Source organism: Oreochromis aureus, linkage group 22 (genome assembly GCF_013358895.1).
Source record: "Oreochromis aureus strain Israel breed Guangdong linkage group 22, ZZ_aureus, whole genome shotgun sequence".
Taxonomy (NCBI): Eukaryota; Metazoa; Chordata; class Actinopteri; order Cichliformes; family Cichlidae; genus Oreochromis; species Oreochromis aureus.
In genome coordinates this window covers 22637475-22655374 of record NC_052962.1, presented here as the reverse complement: position 1 = coordinate 22655374, position 17900 = coordinate 22637475, and the positions used below count along the sequence as shown (strand labels likewise).

General features: G+C 39.2%; 3 protein-coding genes across 7 annotated transcripts in view; 2 read left to right on the top strand and 1 right to left on the bottom strand.

The window, feature by feature from the left end:
• akap9 (A kinase (PRKA) anchor protein 9) overlaps positions 1-1252 on the bottom strand; it is a 69436-nt gene extending 68184 nt beyond the window's left edge. For all 4 annotated transcript variants that reach the window (XM_039605132.1, XM_039605135.1, XM_039605133.1 and 1 more), the window contains exon 1: positions 1002-1252. In XM_039605132.1, coding sequence (XP_039461066.1) covers positions 1002-1049 — 48 coding nt within the window. In that variant the 5' untranslated portion in view covers positions 1050-1252. The remainder of the gene's footprint in view (positions 1-1001) is intronic.
• A 5503-nt stretch (positions 1253-6755) lies between these two features.
• LOC116320024 (transcription termination factor 1, mitochondrial) lies at positions 6756-9865 on the top strand. 2 transcript variants are annotated; one of them, XM_031739522.2, is made up of 2 exons: positions 6756-6835; positions 8327-9865. In XM_031739522.2, the coding sequence occupies exon 2, from the start codon at positions 8358-8360 to the stop codon at positions 9519-9521; it is 1164 nt and encodes a 387-aa protein (XP_031595382.1). In that variant the 5' UTR covers positions 6756-6835; positions 8327-8357; the 3' UTR covers positions 9522-9865. The 2 variants fall into 2 exon arrangements, with proteins under 2 accessions (XP_031595382.1, XP_039461327.1); XM_039605393.1 differs by lacking the exon at positions 6756-6835 and adding an exon at positions 7597-7626.
• A 492-nt stretch (positions 9866-10357) lies between these two features.
• dus3l (dihydrouridine synthase 3-like (S. cerevisiae)) lies at positions 10358-17896 on the top strand. The gene is made up of 16 exons (XM_031739542.2): positions 10358-10548; positions 10756-10846; positions 12070-12325; positions 12420-12768; positions 13625-13659; positions 13758-13850; positions 14044-14085; positions 14246-14398; positions 14515-14631; positions 14847-14912; positions 15256-15366; positions 15641-15737; positions 15929-16004; positions 16820-17008; positions 17284-17412; positions 17528-17896. Exons 2-16 carry the CDS (start codon positions 10770-10772, stop codon positions 17598-17600), a joined length of 1863 nt encoding a protein of 620 aa, XP_031595402.1. The 5' UTR covers positions 10358-10548; positions 10756-10769; the 3' UTR covers positions 17601-17896.
• Positions 17897-17900: the final 4 nt, after the last annotated feature.

Genomic DNA, 17900 nt, shown 5'->3' with positions numbered 1-17900 from the left:
TGAGAGCAGGATCATGAAAACTAGACAGGCAACATTGCAAATAAAGATTTTCCTTAAATATTATTAAGATTGTTAAGAAGCCTCTGCATCAACTAAAGTCTCATTTATATATATATGCTTTTGCATCCAGACAGCTGAGGAAAGAATGTATAAGAATGCAACATTCAGGGCTATACTGCAACACTCAACTGTGCATATGCTTTATCTAATTGTCCACATGCTTGCAGCATGACACTGGTGTATTCATGATATGAAAGAAAGATGGTGGCTCACCACAGGCTGGTCTGACCAGCTTGTAATTATGTTGCTAAGATCTCTTTGCAAACATCTTTTTTGATAAAACACATCCCCCACAAGATGTTTGGGTTATACAGGCTATAAAAATAGATAACAGAGCTCCTGCAGTGTCATCCACAAGCACCACGAGCCAAAACTGAAAGAGGAGTGAGCACTGTGTCAATGTCGATTAATATAAACATTGATCCAGTTTGTGGATGCTATCGTTTCTAGAAGACAGCTAATAAAGCACAAGTTTGGCATGTGAGGCAATGCTGGTTCTAGCCAGTGGGGTTATGTCCTGTAAATCCTGTTACACCAGCCTGTCAGTCAGTGTTACTTCAGGTGGCGTTTATAAATCCCGGGTAGCAATGTGGCGTCTGGTCTTAACACTGCGTGCGCACACCTGCACGTCGGTTTCGGTAAAGTAAAAGGAAACACTTTAGTAAGTGCAGACATGCAGCATGACAAAGGAGACTAGCAGCGGCTATGCTAACCACCCCCACCCCGCCCGCCCCATGCCCGGCTGTCAGAGCGAAGCAGGGCGCATGTTTGCGGAGCCCGACAGCTGATAGCGTAAAATGAAAGGGAGGGGGGGTGAGGCGAAAAGCGTCTGACAGACCCCGGCCGCGAGAAAACAAGTTGTCGACAGCATTAAGTCGCTACTTCAGAGTAATGAGAGCAGTGTCAGTGAGTTGTGCTAGCACCAAAACTGAGAATCATACCTTTGCTTTGCCGGCCTCCAGCTTCTTTTGCCTCTCCTCGTCTTCCATCCCCGCAGTCCCTGTGGCTAAACAAACAGAGAAACTGCCTCATGCGAAGTATCCGCGAGAGAAATTTAAAAGCTAACAGCTAAATGTCCCTCTCTCTCTCTGACTCGTGGCTCGCTCCCAGAGACTTCCACTGGTATTAACTAGCTGTCTCCTTGTTGGTAGTCCGCCGCCATGTTTTCCACGTAAACATGAGACCCAGTAATGATGACGTAGTGTAGGTGCCTTCACAGCCACGCCCACTGGCAGCCCAACGGTGGTGCGTTCACGCTCAGTCAGAAATACCGTCCCCAACATGATCGTCGTTTTTTTTTTACCACTTCAAATTTCTATATATTATGTTATATTGTTACTATTTCTGGTGTATTGTTAGCCATATCTCTCTTTAAAAAGTCATTTTTATTTTCAGTGGGACTTTTACACCTGTATAAGTAAAAGATATATAAAAGTAACGTTATGAAAAAGTGACCACAACTCCCAAATAGTGTCAGGAATGTTGGACAGATTATAGGCCATCAAGTCACTCAGAGCAGGCAAATACAGGAAATCAAATTTTGGCAAGCGATCACTTTTTCGTATGACCACACAGTACTAGAAAAAGTTTTTTAAATACTTTAATTCATTTATAAAAAAAATAAATTTAAAAAATTACATTTCGATATATATATTGTCATTAAAAAGTCTGTTGTCTGATGACCAGAATCTGTTATTTATTGCAAACCTCCACCTACTGAAAAAAGAAAGTGTTTTCTTACTCAAGTTCTCACATGGTTGTTGCTGAATTGTCTCCCAGAAACTTGTTTTTAGGTGAGGTGGGAATACCAAATTCAACTTCCAGCTAATTAATTCGAAAAAATTCTTTCACTGTCAAGCTCTGATTCTGACTTTGAGTAAAAGAAGCAATGACATGACAATTAATTCAGCACAGTTTTAGTATATATCTAAACAACAACAACAAAATAATAATTAAAAGTAAAAGTATAACCCTGTATCCAAAAACAGCGGATAGATTTAATCTAACTAATTTTAACCACTGTGTATCCTGTTCTCGGGCATGCCCCGCTAATGCCTTTGGACCAGAGTAAAGCTTAATGATGCCCAGTGGATGAGAGCATATTAAGTATTTTAATGTAATGCTACATTCTGCTTCTACTTTACCATATTTTCTTTGCAAATACTGTAGTTTGCACTCATACAGTGACATACAAATCAGTGAATCAGAAATTATGATCCAGTATATACATGATTCTGAAAAGTGATATTCAATATAATAAGTACATTTACTTAAGACACTAAGTATATTATGATTTAATAACTTGTTCACCATGAAACCACATAAGCCTTTAATATAAATTTTACTTTTTAGCCCATTTTTTTTCACTTTGTGAAACAATTATCCAGCATGTTCAAACCGGTTTCACTCCCTGCCACTTGAAATGCTCCTGATCCTATTGGGTAGCTTTAAATTTGTCTTCTATAAATATATCTTGACTGATAAAGTAATGGAGGCAAATGCCAGATGCTATCAAAATAAAATACATGTCTCTCCATTTGTACCCACATAAGTATCTCACTAAAATGCATTTAGTTGGCGTCTACCATTGAAGGTGGTGATGAAACACTTGCTGACTGCTTTAAATCCAAGCAAACCACATTTCTCCATAATTTATGATTCTCTTTTTTTCTCTGTCTTTGTGGTTTGAAAGATATTTGTGAATTTGTAGAGCCATTACAGAAAAGAGGGCTGAATTTCTCACAATGTAAAAGATTATTTAATGCAAAAATAATACATTTAGTGCTAATTATTAATAATCCCGTCACTATATTTGACTACAATCCCATAAATTTCCCTTCATTCTCTGCAGTCTGAAGTCTGCCTGTAAAGTCTGCTCAGTTTCTATGGTAACAGGCGAGGAGGAGAGGTTGCCAGAGCTGTCCCAGTTGAGAGTTTTCTTTTTTAAACACAGAATATTTTCATATCAAAGATGTTTGCTGCTAATAAAGGCTCCAGCCGTCACCTCACATTCTCCAGCATGGCGTTTGAATGGGCTGCATCACCAAGAATGCTGCCATATGTTAAAGAGGAAGCACGTGAGCTGTCTCAGCTGAATGGTGCTGCAGGTAATATGAGAGACTGGCATCGGTTTCTAGGACAGATGGGGACGATTAAAACAAATGGACAGGCAATATTTTACTCACAGCCTCCATGTGGGATTGATCTTCAGTCTTAAAATAGTATATATTTAATTAAAGTAGCATATTCTTGGCAAACTAAAGGCCTTTTATCTTTCCTGTCATTTTCTCCCAAATAAGTCAGTGATAATATAAACTTTATGGCTTGATCGTTAGATGAACTAATCTTCTTGCTTTAAAGTTTTTATTTGATCACCAGTGAGCTAATAGGGGATATGGGCAGTAATTCAGAGGGGTCTTTGCTGGGATTTTAGAAATCTGGAGATTATTTGTTACACGTTTGCTTAAATTCCATATTTCCCCAGGGCATGCCTCAAACTGCAAATGTAAGACTAACAAATTTTAACCAGTTTTAATATTTCATATTCTTTGATTATTTCCTTACACTGTTACATTTTATTTCAATTTCCCTGAGATTAAATTCCAGGTGGACCAACATTTATTCCCTTTTTATTTGCAGGCCAGTCCAGTCTTAAACAAATATCCTACCTAAGCGTTTTGCCTCAGTTTCACTCGAAGATTTCTTGTTCTAACATGCAGGTTAAAATATTCTTGTAGAATTATAAAATATTAAACTTTTCCTTATACTTCCAGAAACATACCAGTAGTAGCAGTAGCAGCAGCAGCAGCAGCAGTGGGAGAAGATGCTCTGTGTCTTCGGCTGACGGGGGCTGAACAGCTTATCGTCTGGCAGATTTTGAATTCCACCCATCTTCTTTTGGACATTCTCACCAGCCTGATCTCACCTGTGAAAACTCGCTGTTTGAGCACCAGCGTCTGCAGGAACTTTTGAAAGTTTCGCCAGTCTCTGAATTATTGATTCACTCAGGGAGTATACAGAGTCTACAATTACCCAAGTGACTTTACCAAGACAAGCTCAACAAATGAACAGCATGCATGCTATATTTATAAGTCAGAGGGTGGTGAATAAAGGCTGTTAGAATTAAAATGATAGAAACATCTAGATACTGAAAAGTAAAATAAAACCACTTTGAACCATTTTTCTTATAACACTTTAAATACACATGGTGGACAAAAGATTAAAAGCAACCTTAACTAATGTAGATTATCATCACATCCAGTGCTACGGCTTTTTTAAATTAAAGTGTATTTATAGCCCAGAAGTGTCATATAGTTTCACCTCCTGAGATCCTCATATGATTACATTTTTTTTTATGCTTTTCTTCATCTTTATACTTCATGCTGCTCAAAGTATTCTATATTTTATTACACAATTGAGACTTTATTGTGTTATGCTTCATAAACCCAATATGTAAAAATGAGGACATGGTTGCAAAAACAAGCTAAATCATGGCCTATCCGCCACCGTGCTTGACAGTAGGTGGTGTGCTGACATGCTGTACTTACCTTTCTCCAAACATGGTGTTGTGCATTATGGCCATGGATCTCCACTTTGGTCTTTTTAGAGAGAAGAGCCATAGTTGTTAGAGATTAGCAGCACTGGGCTGCCACTTGCCCACTTAATTCCTATGGAAACAGTAAGGGTATACTAGCTGAAATTCCTCTTCAGTGTTGTAAGCGACTGATAAAGTCCTGTGAAAGCTTCACATGACTGTTTGTATTACCAAAACATGTATGATCTATTTCTATGTTTAAGAAATCTTGGCTTCTTGTAATCTCTTATGAGGCCAAATAACTTTTATGGGGGCTAAAAAAATATATGTCACACTCCAGTAGGTTTAGTTAAGTGCAACAAGAAAGCTGGAAGCTCAGCAACATGTGGGAATGTCTCTGTTTCAAATACAATAGCAGAGTAGATCAGATTGAACCACTCTTACCATTTATGGTGTGTTATAACCTCTCTTTATCTTCTGTCATAGAGTATAAGTAATTAAAAGACAGACACAAAGACTATAAGGGTCCCTAAAATACTTTGGATACGTTTAAGAAAAATTCAGGTGTGCAAATGCAAATGTAACTGTGACCTGTGGATGTGTGAGACAAATTTGAATCGAGACTCCAGCTGCCCAGCTGTTGCGATAGAGCTCACTTCAGTCTCAAAGCAGCAGAGCAATGTGTATTTGCATAATGACAATATCAGTGTCATGCATTAAAATATGCATAAGTGGGGGGACTCATCAGTAAAGAGACGCACTGGGTCAGTACATTTCTCAGTGGCAGGCTGTGAACCATAACACATGGTAAATGTCCTTTTGTAGCTTGTACGAGAGCATCTGCTAGCTGAGACAGAATTAACTATTGATACCTGTAACAACGGTCCAGTCCTCTATAATGCTGTGTTTTTATTATGTAATTGAAGCTTCCCAGGTTACTGAAAAATGTCATTACTCTCCGAGAGCTTCACTAGTGACTGAACACACTGTAATTTAGAATGTACAGTATGTGCAAAGCAGAAAAGCACTTATTCAGGGTCATCTCCATGGAGATGTCCTTTAAATTGTTTTTGAAAAATTCAGGTTTTCATCAAACTAAGAAAGGAAAAATTCTTGATGCACACAGACCATACATTTTTGAAGGTTAATTTTAATTAAACCACGTCTTTAAATTTGACTAGTGGTAAGCAAATGACTCAAAATGTAGAATACATTAATTTACACATCACTTATGTAGGATGTAGTGAATTAAAAAGAATTAAAATTCAATAAAATGTTTGAAAATTGATATTGAACAATATTAATAGAAATGAGGGGAAACTGGGCAAATGGTTTTTCTAAAATCCCGCCTACCATCCTTACACAAACCATTCACAACATTAAGACGTCATCTGTGTAATATTGTGTGGATCGTCCTAAAAGCTCTGATGTTTTGGGGAATTAACATTGAACTACTGGGTATCCTGTGCTTTCTGGTCCTGTGGACTGTGAGGTGGGACACCTGTGGATCAGGTTCACATGGGAAAATCCTTAGACTCCTAAGTTTCTTAAATTATGAGCAGTTTCTGAGGTGGAGCCATGCTGATGGAATCTGCTGCCAGTGAAATGCCCTGTTGTCATTTGAGTGCGCTTGTTCTGCAATATTAAGCAGATGTTTGGTACATGTCAATGTAAGATCCACACCAAAGCCAAGATTTCCCAGCAGAATATGGCACTGTAACAATATTCGCTTCACCTGTCACTGGTTTATATGTTCTATTCTTTCAAATATAAGACCTTTGCTTCCATCTAGTGGTTATAAATCAGTATAAAGGCAATGGCTTTACAGATTTCAGAGGAAATGTGCAGAAATGACAAGGAACAGGTGAGAAGTCTCGGATTTGAACACGCAGAAAAACACTAACAGAAAAAAAATTGATCACTGTCAGCAGAAATATAAGGCTGAAAAAGGCAATGGCTGGAAAACCTATTTAAAAATAAAGTTAAACGGAGTGTTATCAAGCCAACAGCAAAAAAAAAAGAACGAAAATAACGAAACTTACACTGTATTGGATTATCTGAGAAAAAAACATGTTTCAGGAGATATGAGCTGGTGTTTGGCACAAACTCCACCATACCCGTTGTGTCGCTATCGTATTATTTTGTCATTTAACCTACAGCCAATAAATGTAACGAAGAAGAAAAATCTCGCGATAGTTCTTGGAGTTCACGTTACCGGCATGGAAGAAATGTTGGCTTTTGGTATGATTTTAATACTTCTTAAAGCAGACTGGTACTTAAAGGGCTATTATTGATAAGATATTGTACACCGCTAAACAGAAACGACTGTGTGCTTTGGTTGGACTCTTCATTTAGTTATTCCCGGGCGAATAAATAAAAGCTCCTCTTTGTATTACTAACGTAAATAACTTTGCCAAAGTAACGTACGCATTATGTAGTAAATAACTCGTAAATGGCCAGTATCACGCAATTGACAACTAAGTTTAATAATACTTGCTTGGAAAGTTTTTGTCACTGGTGTAAGCTTGGAGCTGTTATTGAAACTAAAGTAGCGGTACGTCAGAAAATCAGATTAGCAAAGAAAAAGGTTAATATACCAATGCCTTAATGGTTTCACTAAAGATTCATATATTTGTAAATTAACATATCCAAAAGTAAAACAATCAAATCTTACTAATAGCATCTGATAATAGATGTGCTTTTATTTAAGTAATACATCATTATATACCTCCTGATAACTCACCAGTTACCTGTCTGCATCTTTTTTGGACAAGTGGCTTTTCTTTTTGTTTCTTGTCTTTTCTTTAATTATATTAAAGGCTTTTTTTAATATTTAGCAAAAGTCCTGTGAAAAACTTAAGTACACCCTTATTACTTCCATAGGAATTAAGAGGGTTAGTAGCTAGGTGCTGCTTATCAAATGCATGATTGCATGAGTTTTTGGCAGTTTGCTGGTCTGGAGCATTCAGGTGTGTGTTAACACAATGCCGCAATTTTTCCAGGAGTGGATGTCCCAGCAAATTTACCCAAAGGTCAGTCTGAACAATTTTCAGAGAAAGTGTAAAAACCCAAGAGATAGATCTGAGACTCTACAGGGCTTAATTAGCATGCTAAATGTTCTAGTTCATGACAAAACAATTAGAAAAAAAGATTGAACAAGTATGACTTGTTTGGAAGGCTTAGATGAGAAAGCCAAAAAGCATCAACAAACCACAATACTTCTGGAACGGTGTCCTTTCGACACAAATGTTCAGTGCACAGCTGTTTTGTAGCCAGGGAACATGCTCCGCTCGCAATAATTGAGTCAAACATGAATTCCTCTTGTTACGACCCGACTCAAAAGCTGCAACATACGTAAATATGGAGACTAATATCAGAATTTCACACAGAATAGGTTTTATTTTAAATTACATAATAAGTTGGCTAAAATAGCTGGTACCACTAAGACAAAGGCTAGTTAGCCTTTATGAAAGCTTGCCTCAGGTATGCCTTTATCCACACCTGACGAGGTTTGGTCAATTAGGAACAGCTGAACGCTCTTGCACTGCCATTGCAAAGAGATTAGGGGCTGCTGAGGGGCATAACACCTCTGTATACCAAAGTATTCAAGTGCCCAGTACGAGGTCATCTCTCTGAAAGCTAAACTTCGGCCCGAATTGGGTCATGCTGCAGGACAATGATCTCAAGTACAGCATAAATTAACATGTCTGTTTTTTCTTGTCTGAATTGCAGTGATGTTTCAGTGTAGCCCTCCTCAATAAAAATGGCAGCAGTTCCTGGACTGAGAGCCCTCCTCGCTGTGCAGCGATCGGTGACATTGCAGCCCAGCTTTTTTGGCTTCATTCCAATACATTTTGCATCAGCCTGCTTCCCCAGAAGGCTTTACAGTACTTCGACAGGAAGTACTGAAACAAAGCTACCGGTAAACCCGGAGAATGAATCTCTGCTCGAGAACTTGAACCTCATGGGAGTTGACGTGAGGATGGCACGCCAGCGTCAGCCTGGGGTGCTTCGTAAAACCTTCACTAATGAGCACGGCCTCGCTCAGTTCCTGCAAGGAAAAGGTGCCAGCCGCAAAGTCATTGCTAGCATAATATCCCGTTATCCCCGAGCCATCACTCGCTCCATTGAACACTTGGAACAACGCTGGCAGCTGTGGAGAAACATCTTCCAGACGGACGCAGAAATCGTAAGCATCCTGGATCGCTCACCTGAGTCGTTTTTCCGCTCCAGTGATAACGACAACTTGGAGAAGAACATAGATTATCTGGTCTCACTGGGACTAAATGCCAAAGACCTCCACCGGCTGCTGACCACAGCACCGCGGACTTTCTCCAACAGCTTAGAGCTAAACAAGCAAATGGTGGAGTTTCTGGAAGATATCTGCACAGAGCTCGGTGGAAGTAACCCAGAGCAGTTTGCAAAAATGGTCATAACAAGAAATCTTTACATTCTAATCAGAAGCACTAAGAGAGTCAAGACAAACATCGACAACCTGAAAGCATCTCTTAAGTTGAGTGATTCAGAACTGCTGGCTCTTCTTCAAGGCCACGGGGCAGAAATTTTGGACCTTTCCAATGAGTACCTGAAAAAGAATTTCAACAGCCTGGAGCAGAAGATGACCGCACTTGGCTGTCGGAAAGCTGATGTTAAAAAACTGATCATCAACTATCCGATGATTCTCTACATTGGGCCTGACACTCTGAGCTCTAAACTAGACTGTCTTCTAAAAGGAGGAATAACAATGAAGCAGATACTGGAAAAGCCCAAAGTTTTGGACTACAGCACACAAAACATTACAGGGCGACTAGAGGAACTGAGAAGGGTGGGCTATGACTTCCAGAAGAATGGCATCAACATCCTCGATTCAAGTCGAAAGCGGTTTGCCGCAAAGATAGAAAAACTTTCTGCCTCACCAGAAGAGTGAGTGTAGCTTGCTGCCTGTCAGACAGTGTTGGCTGATACTTTTTCATTTTTTTGATGTAAGAATGAACAGATTTCATGTTCAGAGATAGTATGATTGAGCTCTTTTAATAACCCAAACTTAATTTCAGCATTGAAATCTAAACATTGTGCCTGTGATATTCTTCTAGTCTCACAAAAGTAATTAAAGCAGTAAAAATCATAAATTGAAGGTCTGGGGACATTTGAAGCTAATGAGTAAAAGGAAATTGTCAGTGGATTACCTCCTTATGTAATGTTTCAGGTGTTTTAATCCATCAATACATAAATATGCTGTCTTGAAATAAAAAAAAAATGCAAAAGGTGAAATACATTTGACTAAATGTTTCATTCACAGGTACAGTTATGGAATGACTGATGTGATGTTTGTTTTTAAGCACTAAAGAAGACTTTGGCCATTTTAAAACCAACACATGGTAAGAGTGATTAAGAAAATGGGTTATTCTTTTAGTCAAATGACTGGAGCAAAGACCTCCATTTAGCTCTCAAATGGTTCAGTCATAACAAAAGGAAAGAGAACTGCACAAAATAACAAAATTGGATATAAATAGATACATTATTGAATAAGGTTAAAGAATAAAAATAATACGGTCTACAATAAACAATAGTCAGTTAAACTAAAAAGCGAGGGCCTTGTGAACCAGCTGCCGCGACAGACTTGACCAAACTGACAAAGACTAACGATAAAGAAATTTCATGTATATTTTTAGTTTGTTTTACTTAGTCACACTCCAGCCCAGTGGGTGAATCTGAGTGCTGGATTTCAAATGCAATGAGAAAGATTTGCGAGCGGTTCGCGGAACCAATGTTGAGCAGCAAGTTTACCACGGACGTAGCTAAGGAGCTGCACAACGGTTTCCTCGCGATTCTGGGTTGTGCATGTCCTGTTGTAGAAAAGAAACAGGAACTTTTGACTTGATTTCTACGTGCTATACATCAGTTGTCTTTTAATTTCACGGTTGAAGCAAGGCGGCTGTCTACTCGGTATATCGGTAAGTGGTCTAACTCAGCTACAAGAGGAAGATAACTGGTGGAAGTGTAAGGTTAAATATGGAAACCAGAGAAAAGCAGGCAAGCTGATTATGATAAGAAGGCACGACCTGAACTGGTTGACTGTGTGCATAACGTATCCTAGCGTAGGATTGGGAGCTGAATGGTCCTGTGAAGTGTTTAATTAGAAAGGTGTTAAAATGTTGCAGGAAGAGAGACTGTGATGGAAACAGCGGAGGAGGTGAACGTTTCGAAGGGGGCAGACGTGGCTGCAAAGGGTGAAGCTGCTATCAAATCAGAGTAAGTTACCGCTAATAACTAAGAAAACTGTGGAAATCGCAGTCACAAAATCAAGTGCTAGCCAGACAAAGTGTGTGTGTGTGTGTGTGTGTGTGTGTGTGTGTATAGTTGTAGCACATCACACCATGCTGCCTCCTGTTCTCATTCTCAAAGATGACAATCTTCACTTAACCCTTTAAATCCTGAAGTTAAATAGAAAAAACCGAGTCTTTATTGAGCTTTCTTAAATTAACTAAATATTAATAATTCAATAGTATACCAGATGTACAAGTGATGGGGAATAAAATGCAAAGGCAACCAAAATTTATGAACTTAAGAGCCAGTAAAGCCTACAATGTCAGTAAAAGTCATTGTCTCAGGTCAAAAACAGGTAATAATATTCTGACAAAACATGTTCAGCCTGGCGTAGCTTGAAGTAACTCCCTCCTGGTTATTTAAAATAGCCTTAAAAGCATTTAGTGAGAGCAGCACCTTAAAGTTTATATGTTTTTGCAGCAGATTTCAGGAGAGGGGAGCTGCAAATTAGAACAATCTTTCTCCAAATTCAGCGTGAACTTTCAAAAGAGACAGACAGCCATGAGTCAGGGCACTGAAGATAACGCCAGATTTTTATGATGAATGTAAGCCGGTAAGTAAGATTGGTGCAAGCATAGCTGAATAAATAACCATGTGTTTGAGTCTATGAAAGAACAAAGCAGACCATCTGACCTGAGCAAACAGCACAAGCAAGGCACGTGACTATAAGGAGGCTGTCTACATCTGAACTTGTTAAGATGTTCATGTGAATTTATGTGAAAAACTGTAGAAATTGTCTACAAGAGATAATAACTCATTTACACAACATAGAAATATGACACTGTAGGGGTGAAACAGGGGCTTTTCCGGTGGGGAGAGGCCGCTTTCCCCCCCCGGTGGTGTAGTAAGGACTTACTGCCTTTATTTTCAGCCTTCCTGCTGCTTTGTCTGATGAAGCAAAGAGTGTTACACTGTCAGCAAAAAGGCTGCTAAAGGCCCTCAACTCTTTGCTTTCAGTGTTTATATAACCCTTGCTTCAGTGCTACAGGGTCTTACTAGTTTAGCATAATTTACTGCCATTACGCTCTTTTTTCCCCCAGTGTGAATATAGTTCATACTAAAATGCTTTAGTGACACACAGACTGTTTTTACACATAATTTAAAACAAAATTTATCAGGAGGATTCTTTCATCTTCTTATGTTTGCAGATTCCTTACAACCAAAGACAAGTTTCATGGGTTGTTAGACTCTGAGTCGCAGGGCTCAAAAAGAGAGAAAGCCAGTGAAAGTGACACAGTTGATGATTCAAAGGAGACTTCTTTGGAGGAACCTGAACCTAAAAGGCTGAAACAAAATTTTGAGGGTAGACCAGATGGCAAGCGTCTTCGGGGACAGAATAAGTCAAGGCCGCACACAAAGCCCACAGCCTACGATGAAAAACGACTTTGTCACTCAATCATTCAGGTATGAAGCTCTGACTCTGCATTCAAAAAGGCTCTGTGCAATACATTTTGATCCATATAGTTATTTTTGTGACTTTTTCCCCCCATAAATTTAGAACAAAGAATGCCCCTTTGGAGCAAAGTGCTTCTTTGACCATGACATTGTCAAGTATATGGACTCTAAGCCTCCCGATATCGGGGAGACCTGTCACATCTACGAAACATTTGGAAAATGTGCCTACGGTTTGTCCTGCCGCTTCGCCAAGGCCCACACTACGCCTGACTTCAAATCTATGGAGAAGGCCGATCTGGTCAAGGTGTATGAAGGCAGGACTATGGTGAAGAACAACATGAGTAAGGAGCTCCAGGGTCGCCTGAGGAAGCGATCGGTGTCCTTCGAAAAGTCAGAAAAGTACCTGAAAACACTCTCAGACAACAAAGATAAAGGAGCACAGCAAGGCAACGGTAAGACGAGTGAAAAGGCTTTTATAAAGAATGCTGCCATCACAAATTTTTCTCATGCTTTGTAGGAAGAAACAGATCCTGAGTATCCCACTAAAGCCTCTTTTTCACTAGTATCCACTTGCCTCGGCTTGGCTCGACACGGTTTTGGTCGTTTTCCATTACAATTGAGTAACATCTATTGGTTGTTATAGCAACACAGCCAAAAGTCCAGTGATTTTTATCTTGTGATTTTCTATTTTTGTGAAGGGGATGTTCTCATCATTCATCAAGTGTCACCATTGATTGGCTTATTGGTGGTATGCAAACTGTTGATGTCACATTTTCAGATCAGCTTGCTTGAAACCCCAGCCGAGTACGTACCAAAAAAGTATCCAGTACCAGGTATTACCACCTAATGGAAAACCCAAAAAACTTTATGGAGCCTTTTAGCCGAGTAGGTACTAATGGAGAAGAATTTAGAATAACACTGGTAAATAGCAGTTTACTTATTTACCGATATACTGAGTAAACAGCCACATTACCCATAAGGCAACTTGGCTGCCATCAGGACCCACAAAGGCTGAAAGTATCTTTTTTCACTGATGCATTAATATGCCACAAACTGATTTAACTGTGTAAAATCTGTGGAGTTAAGCTTCAAGAGCTGCTGTTTCTTAAAATAAAATTATCCTTAACTTTGACCAGCTCACCCAGTTTTAGCAGATTAAATACACTCCTATTCTATTTCTTTTAATCTGCACATGTGTTGACCTGTTGCTACATACTCATACATGCATTATCAATTCTAGTATATCTTAATTTGTTCCTTTGTCTCACTCATGGAATCTATGTGCATCTGAATTTTCTGCTGATCCAGCTGGAGAAAACCAGCCTGTTTCTACTGAAGTACAGGTAACCTTTTCTACTAACAGCATTCCCTCTTACTGACCACTCTGTCATTGAGCCTTGTGTTTATTGTGTGTGTTTTTCATGTTTCTGACTAACTGTAGACCAGCTCAGATAAACAGCCTGCTCCAGTGAAGACCGTCGGCCCGTTGACTGATGCCGATGTCATCAAGCTGCGCCCGTGTGAAAAGAAGCAGGTATATCTCTTCCAGTCGCTTTCCTCCAGAGTTTTCATGTCTGTTTAAACGATAAACAAGATGTTTTACTAAACTGTTCTAATCAGCAGACATCTGATACTCATATATATATATATATTTAGGGAATATTTACACGATTTAAATTACAGTCAGCTTGTGTTGCTTAATTCCTCTTTTTGCCTCTGTTTTTAAGGTGGATTTTCAAGACAAGCTCTATCTCGCCCCTCTAACGACTGTAAGTACCATCACACTGAAATCAGTATTGGAGTTAGTAGTAGTTGTGTTTTTTAATGTATTTCTATCTTTAAATCCAGGAATGTAACAAGTGCAATTAAATAATAACCTGTAAATGAGGTCTGGATCTGATAATGCAAGTATTTCTTTAATTTCCTCAGTGTGGAAATCTGCCTTTCCGTCGCGTGTGTAAGCGCTTTGGTGCAGACATCACATGTGGGGAGATGGCCATGTGCACAAACCTGCTGCAGGGGCACCAGTCCGAGTGGGCCCTCCTGAGGAGACACGAAAGTGAAGATGTGTTCGGTATCCAGGTGATGTTTAAAATCTTCTGAAGGGTTAAGTCTTATAAGGGTGTTGTTGGTAAGACGTCTAGATTTGTGTGAGAGTGCAAGTACTTTGATTTTTAAAGCTTGAATTGTGTCTCTAGGTGGAGGGCAGTTTCCCTGACACAATGACGAGGTGTGCAGAGCTCATCAACAACAACACTGAAGTTGATTTTGTGGACATCAACTCTGGGTGTCCCATCGATCTCGTATACAACAAGGTAAACTCTTAACTTGCCCCTCCCCCAATGCTCAGACCGTGACTTTTTTTTCTTTCATTTCCTAATAGACAACTTGAGACTTCCTATTTTGTAGTCAGATGCATTTTGTGTGTTTATACTACAGCACAAAGAGCACAGATACCAGCATTTGAGAGGAAATGTTAGACATTAATATGACAGTCACTGACAGATGGCCTTTGTTTTTTTCCCATCAGGGTGGAGGCTGCGGCTTGATGACACGTACCAGAAAATTTGAACGAATAGTCAAAGGAATGAATTATGTAAGTATGAATTTTTGCCTATTGTTGCTCTTGTGGATCATTCCAAAGTTACAGTTCAGTTCAATTTTATTTATATAGCACCCTATCACAAAAAAGAGTTGCCTCAAGGTGCTTTATATTTTAAGCACATTATTTGAGAGAAAACCCCAGTTTCCCATCGAAAAGCATTTGGCAACAGTGGGAAGAAAAAACTCAATTTTAACAAGTAGAAACCTTTATTAGAACCTGGCTCAGGGAAGGGCAGCCATCTGCTGTAACTGTTTCAGGGTGAGGGGAAGAAGACAGGATAAAAGACACACAGCCTTTAGTTAAAGGCTGAATGAAAATATTTTTCTCTGTGTAGGTCCTTGATGTCCCTCTAACAGTCAAGATCCGCACCGGCGTTCAGGAAAAGTCTAACATAGCACACAAGCTCATCCCAGAGATGAAGAATTGGGGCGTCTCAATGATTACAGTAAGTAAAGGAGGAGCCTGTTTGAGCAATGTGAAATCGTCCCTATGCCATAAATCAACATGATAAAAAGGAAATTTAATTTCTAGGTTTACAGAGTTGCCAGATGTAGCTGTAAGCATCCAAGTAAAATTAATTCTGAATCGGTATCATTTATGTAAATGTAAATGTCCTATGGTGACGATTCATTCTCGAGATGTTATTCTGTTCAGTGATGTATAACATGTTTACATACTCCTCTCCTATTAAAAACATTGACGCTGTGTTTTTCCTACAGTTGCATGGCAGATCCAGAGAGCAGAGATACACAAAGTTAGCCGATTGGGACTATATCACAACATGTGCAAAGCTGGCTAGCCCCATCCCACTTTTTGGTATGTGGATTTGTGACGGTTACACAAAAAGTCAAAAGACAAAAAAAGCCTCCTGATGTTTAAACAGTTTCATGCATTTAGTTGGCGTTCTCTAGGTTGTAAAACCTTGCACAGAATGCAGTGTATTGTTTTTTTTGTACATGTTTTTATGGTACATATTAATGACAGGTGATTTGGTTTTATTTTTCTAGGTAACGGAGACATTTTGTCCTATGAGGATGCAATGAAAGCGAAAGAGACCGGAGTTTCTGGGATTATGATTGCAAGGTTAGTGTCATTTCCTTGCAGCGTAAACAAAATGATTGAAATGCCTTAAAACAGATAAGATGACATTGGAACTGATATGGTCTGCAAAGGTTCAAAGGATGGATCAAAGGTTTAGAATTAGGTATAAACAACATCGATCCATCCCGGGTTGTATCTGTGGTTCAGGCTGTTGGTGTAATGATGTGGGGGATATTTTCTTGGCACACTTTAGGGTTGTGGAACCAACTGAGCATCATTTACTGCCACAACCTAACAATGACTTCACAGTAACTCCACAGTCATCAGATCTCATTCCAACACAGCAGCTTCGGGATGTGTTGGAACACGAGAGTCACATCATGGATGTGCAGCTGACAAATCTACAACAACTGTGTGATGCTGTCATGCCAGTATGGACCAAAATCTCTGATGAATGTTTCTAGTACTTTGTTGAATCTATGCCACAAAGATTTAAGGCAGTTCTTAAGGCAAAATGGGGTCCAATCCAGTACTGGCAAGGTGTAACTAATGAAATGGCCATGAGTGTATTTTGCCTCAGTGAAACCAAGAATCTTTTTAAGTTGTTTTAAAACCCAGCAGCAAATTTGTCTGAGCTCTTAAGGCTAATATGTTGGTGCCTTTTTCCATGTATAATTTTCAGTTGAAGTGTGGAAACATTGTTTCTCAGAGGAAAATACAAACAAAACACTGACCACAAATTACTCCATAGGATGGAAGATCCTTATACATTATTTATTTATTTATTTATTTATTTATTTATTTATTTATTTATGTATACATTTAATTATTTCCTTTTCGGGGTTTGCTCTCTATAGGGGTGCTCTCATTAAGCCCTGGATCTTCACTGAAATCAAGGAGAGCCGACACTGGGACATTTCGTCCAGTGAGCGACTGGACATCCTAAAGGACTTCAGCAACTTTGGCCTGGAGCACTGGGGCTCCGACACTCGGGGCGTGGAGAGGACACGCACCTTCTTGCTTGAGTGGCTCTCCTTCTTGTGCCGGTGGGCCACAACACATTTCAGAAATTTTGCATTCGTTCTTCTGTGAGCAATTCGATTCATATATTCTGTGCAATTAAGCTGTTTTAATATAATTTTAGGGTAGCAGACTTATTTGTGGTCCTTTCCCATTAGTTTATGAGAATGAGGACATTTAATAGCTGAAAATGTGTGATAGACTATGTTGCATTCCGCTTTCAGTCATCTGACTCTCGCTGTTAAGTTTTCCTGTTTGCTGTGGTAAACATTGCTTTCCTTCTCCCTCCATCTGTTCTCAGATATATTCCAGTGGGCCTGTTGGAGCGAGTGCCTCAGAAGATCAATGAGAGACCTCCGTACTACATGGGCAGGAACTATTTGGAGACACTGATGGCCAGTCAGAACGTGGAGGACTGGATCAGGATAAGGTGAGTACAAACATGCCTATTTTCTCCAATTACATTTCAAGATTGCACAAAATTAAGATTTAAAAAGCTCAAAATGTAATAATGAGTGTCTTATGAAATGTTTTCCACTTTCTAGTGAAATGCTGCTTGGACCCGTACCCAAGAATTTTGAATTCTTGCCTAAGCATAAAGCCAACTCCTATAAGTGATTCTTTTTTTGTTCAACTATTAAAATCATCAAGATTTGTGGGTTTTTTCTTCCTTTTTCTAAATTGTTCAAGAGATCAAGCTCAAAGAGAGAAGATATTTTATGTTTTAAGTGATAAAGACTCTAGAATAGCCTGTTTATTTGACCTGTCTTGCATTAGAAACATACATCGGTTTTCATGCAATTGAGTGCAAATAAATGTTTTGCAACAGCAAGATGTTTGTGTCATTTTACTGTTCTATTGAAGTAAATTGTTTGATTTATTTGACCTTATTAAACAAACAAATACTGAACAGAGATC